At 45.4% G+C, this 4,083-nt stretch overlaps 1 protein-coding gene across 1 annotated transcript in view; it reads right to left on the reverse strand.

Annotated features, from left to right (window-relative positions):
- fam184ab (family with sequence similarity 184 member Ab) overlaps positions 1-4,083 on the reverse strand; it is a 65,469-nt gene that overhangs the window by 32,013 nt on the left and 29,373 nt on the right. The window contains 2 exon segments of the mRNA XM_025056960.1: positions 58-216; positions 1,180-1,299. Coding sequence (XP_024912728.1) covers positions 58-216; positions 1,180-1,299 — 279 coding nt within the window.

Below are 4,083 nucleotides of genomic sequence, written 5' to 3' on the forward strand. Positions count from 1 at the left end.
GTCCCGGGGGCATTAACCGTTGTAGTATTACCCCACAGACTCCACCGCCTCGTTTACCTGAGCCTCGGTGCAGAGCTGCATGTCCTCCACCCTCTGACGGTAGCTCTCAAACTCGGCCAGCGCCTGACGCTTCATCCTCTCGTGGAGCTCCATGGACTCCTCCAGCGACTGGATCCGCTTCTTCAGGTCCATCTCATCGCTGATCTTACTCTTGTACTGCGACGCACAAGTAGGAATCAGAGTTTCAAACGTGGACCACAAATAATGTTACTGTCAGTTGTGAAAGAAATCCTTAAAACAAAAACATTTTCATGTCACGTTAATGATGTAGAGCTGCTCATCATCGGCGTATACAGTGATCCTCTGTCTCTCTGTCGTTTCTTATTTTTCCATTCTGTTGACAGTGAGCGAGACGTCAAATTACCAGTTTAAAATACCCAGCAGGTGGCAGCATTACTGCCACCTAATGTGGCAGAACTGAGGCTGTTAGCAGGGTTAGCTTGGGCTAGCTCAGGTAAGCTAAAAACTCCCGAAACACAAGTGTCAAAATGATACTCATATGCTAAGTATGAGCATTGGGGCACTAATTAGCTAGATGCTAGGGTCACAAAAAAATGCTAACTGCTAACCAGATGCTACATTTAATTTTATTTATTCCTTTTATCCCTTGGGGATTCAATAAATAAATACTGTAAATGTTTATTTCTGGGTGAAGAGTTTGGAAAAGATCATGTTGACATCAAATGTGGGGTCAAATGTGTACTTAGCACCACCTACAGGCCAGCGATGTGGAGGTACATGTGATGGTAAACTGCCGACCTCTCCTTCAACCCTTTAATATTCATGTGTGTTAATGTGAATAACTTTGTTGTGAAGGTGATTTCAGCCACGTGGACGTGAAGTCGAGCTGCACCGACCGAGGGAGACACGTGAGCTGCTGCAACACGTGAGCTGCTGCGACGGTCGGACGGCAACTGTTGCTGCTGAGTCTGAGGCAATCATGAGGGAATAACCCGAATAATCAGACAGTGTCAGTAGACGTGACTCCACCTACAGTCTGAGTGCTGATTGGCTGACCCCCAGTATCGAGAGGTTAAACATTCAGCTTTGTGATTGGACGTTGATGGTTCAAATCCAAACATTGTGCAGATTATATATTCAACGTAGAAGAGGACAGACCTGCAGTATCTTCTCTCTGGTCTCAGACAGGATCTGCTGCACCTCCTCTTCGTGGGCCTCCTTCAGCGTGGCGATGGCCGCCTCGTGTTCGTCGTTTTTCGTGTTCAGTGCATAGATAACCTGACACAGGGGAACAGGAAGTACAAACGTCACCGCGACATCACTTAAGGCGTTTCCATCCCGGTATGGGGAACCATGAGGTGATAGAGGGCGCTGTAGCACCCTCTATGACTGTCAACGCCACTGCCCCCTTGTGGTTAACATTCCTGTTGCATTTGATCAACAGTAATGTGTATTTAAAGACATTCAAAACTGTGGGAAAATCAACAAAAGAGTTTAAGAGTTTAATCAACCGAAAATACCAAACCTCTAAAGTGCAGTTGTAAAGTGAACCACATCAAATGGAGGTCCGGAATTTTTGGCATTCCCAGAAAACGCCTCCTGGGTCAAAGGTCAACCTGTGAGGAACCCAAGGGTTGCCTACATCTGAGGGTAAAGTATACTTCACTTCACATTTCCTCTGAAGATTCTGACGACAGAATGGGACCAGAAGATAAAATGCAAATCACTGCTGCATTACTGAGTAAATGATGGAAACTGGTCCAACCCCCCCCACCCCTAAATCATCATGAGAAGCCGCAGTAATGCCCCGCTGTCAGGGTATTACAAACTGTATGATGGCCCTAAAGGAAGAGGGTAAAAATAAGGCAGAAAAACAAAATACAGTGAAAGAAATCTGCCCCCAGAATACACCCCGAGAGGGGGAGAGAGTCAGGGGTGGGGGGGGCAAAGTGAGTCAGAGGGAGAGAGAGGTGAGGCACATGTTACCACTGGTCCTGAGGAGGGCACCAGGGCATTAACATTCTGCCCCACGCCTCCACGTGACTCCCATTAAAGACGTTCCCTCAGACATAAATCCTTGAGGCAGAGAAGGTCGGTACCAGACTGGACTGTTGGCACCTCCTCTGCTGCTGCCTCCACAACAACCGGTCTCCTCCTGCCAACACTCCATATTGGACCATTCTTCACCCAGACCACCACGCCAGTCCTCACACGTCTCTCAGGGCGACACGCGCAAACACATTCACAGAAAAACCCTGCTGCTCGCCTCCCTCCGGTCACTGAGCCGGAACCGATTACACTGAGTTTTGTGTTGGTGTTGTTTTGTGTTTGGCGGGGGGGGGGGAGTCCTTGTATAGCCATACAATTCTTCAGAATTAACAGTATGTGTTAAGCGCGTGTGTCAGTGTGAGATAGAAGTAACAAATGAGAAACAGGAAGTGAGTGGGTCAGAGGCCGACGGAGGAGATTTTTTCTCACATCTCCTCAGGTTAAAGGCGAGTGTGTCCTCAGAGAACGTTGGATCGATGCGCCGGTGGCAGGATGCCACTGATTCTGTCCGTCGGCCGAGAGAGAAATTCGGCGCTGAGGAACTGAGCGAGCTTGAATTTCAAATTAAAACATGATTACATGAGTAAAGAAATGAAAGCGCAGGATGGGGATAATTTACTGGAATCAGTAGCAGGGTAATTATGAGACAACATGAAATTCAACAGTGCCTGGTGCTTCATTAGCACTGGAGGAAAACAAACGGCTATTTCTTCCTCTTACGCAACCTGCGTGAACGGCACCTGAGAAGCACTAAAAAAAAACAAACAAAAAAAACTTCAATTGTGTTTCTTCTAATGAAGTCCATTAACACGGCTGAGAACGAAGGAGTGAGAGAGAAAATCTGGATGAGAGTCAGGTATAAAACAGTGACGCCAGGACGGAGGGAAGGTTTACACACACACACACACACACACCTGGGTCACATCCTTCAGCTGATGAGACTTTGATGATAATAACCAGGTCTAACGGCCCGGCGTTTCGTTGCCTTCACGGTCGTCAGGAGTAATTTCAGGCCGGCGTTGGTGCAGCTCTGTCTTGCGAGAGCCGACGGTGGGAGGTCCATAAAGAAGAGTGAAGAGTGCGGAGCCACAGTGTAGCTAGACGGAGTGAAATGGCCGCCATCCCTCATGCAAGTCTTTTTTTTTATTATGTATAGATTTAATAAAACTGTTTTTGCAGAGAGAATATTTCCATGAAGTATGTAAAAATGATAACGCACTTCTTTCAACATACTTTTACGCCTCCTCTGTTTTATTGGTTAATTTAATTTCAGCGGTTGTTGTCATTTTTTTCCCCACATTTCCAGGAGAATTTAGACGATGACTTTAAAACAAACACCAGGAGCCACTCTTAAATAAACTTTTGCACTTCTTGTACGAGAAACCGCAGCTAACGCACCACTGCTACTGCAGCTGAGTAGAAAGGTAAAGGTCAGCAAAAATGACCTTAAATGATAGACAGAAAAACCTCATGTATGAACCACAACATGTATGAAAATAATAAATAAACGTTACTTAAATAATCATTAATGAATAATAAATCTAAGTAAACCAAGGTGACAGATAAAAGGTTACGGCAAGAACAAAATAAATAAATAAAATGTCAACAGATTAGGAAATTAACATTGATATGTCCACTGTAGCTAATTTAAAAGAGAACACAACTGTTAGCATCTGCCTAAAATTAATAAATAAATAAAACAAACTTCCTTATGCTAAAGCTAAGCTAACAAGCTGAAAAAAAAGGTTTATGTTGTTGTGACAGCTGTATATGCAAAAAACCAAAAACAAAATCATGAATGTAGCATTTTAGCATCTTATCTCCACAGCCACAGTCCATTCAAAGACTGGGCCTCTGCAGCCATGAATGACTGTATGGACTGGTGCACTCTGAGGGATGAAATAGTTCTAACTGTCCAGAGGGGGCCGACGGAGAGAAACAGCCTTTAATTGCAGCAGCAACAGCAGCAGCAGCTGCAGCAGCGGGACGCACAACGAGAAAACGGCCCGCGAG

This window comes from Cynoglossus semilaevis, chromosome 7 (genome assembly GCF_000523025.1).
Source record: "Cynoglossus semilaevis isolate Cse_v1.0 chromosome 7, Cse_v1.0, whole genome shotgun sequence".
In the NCBI taxonomy this organism is placed as follows: Eukaryota; Metazoa; Chordata; class Actinopteri; order Pleuronectiformes; family Cynoglossidae; genus Cynoglossus; species Cynoglossus semilaevis.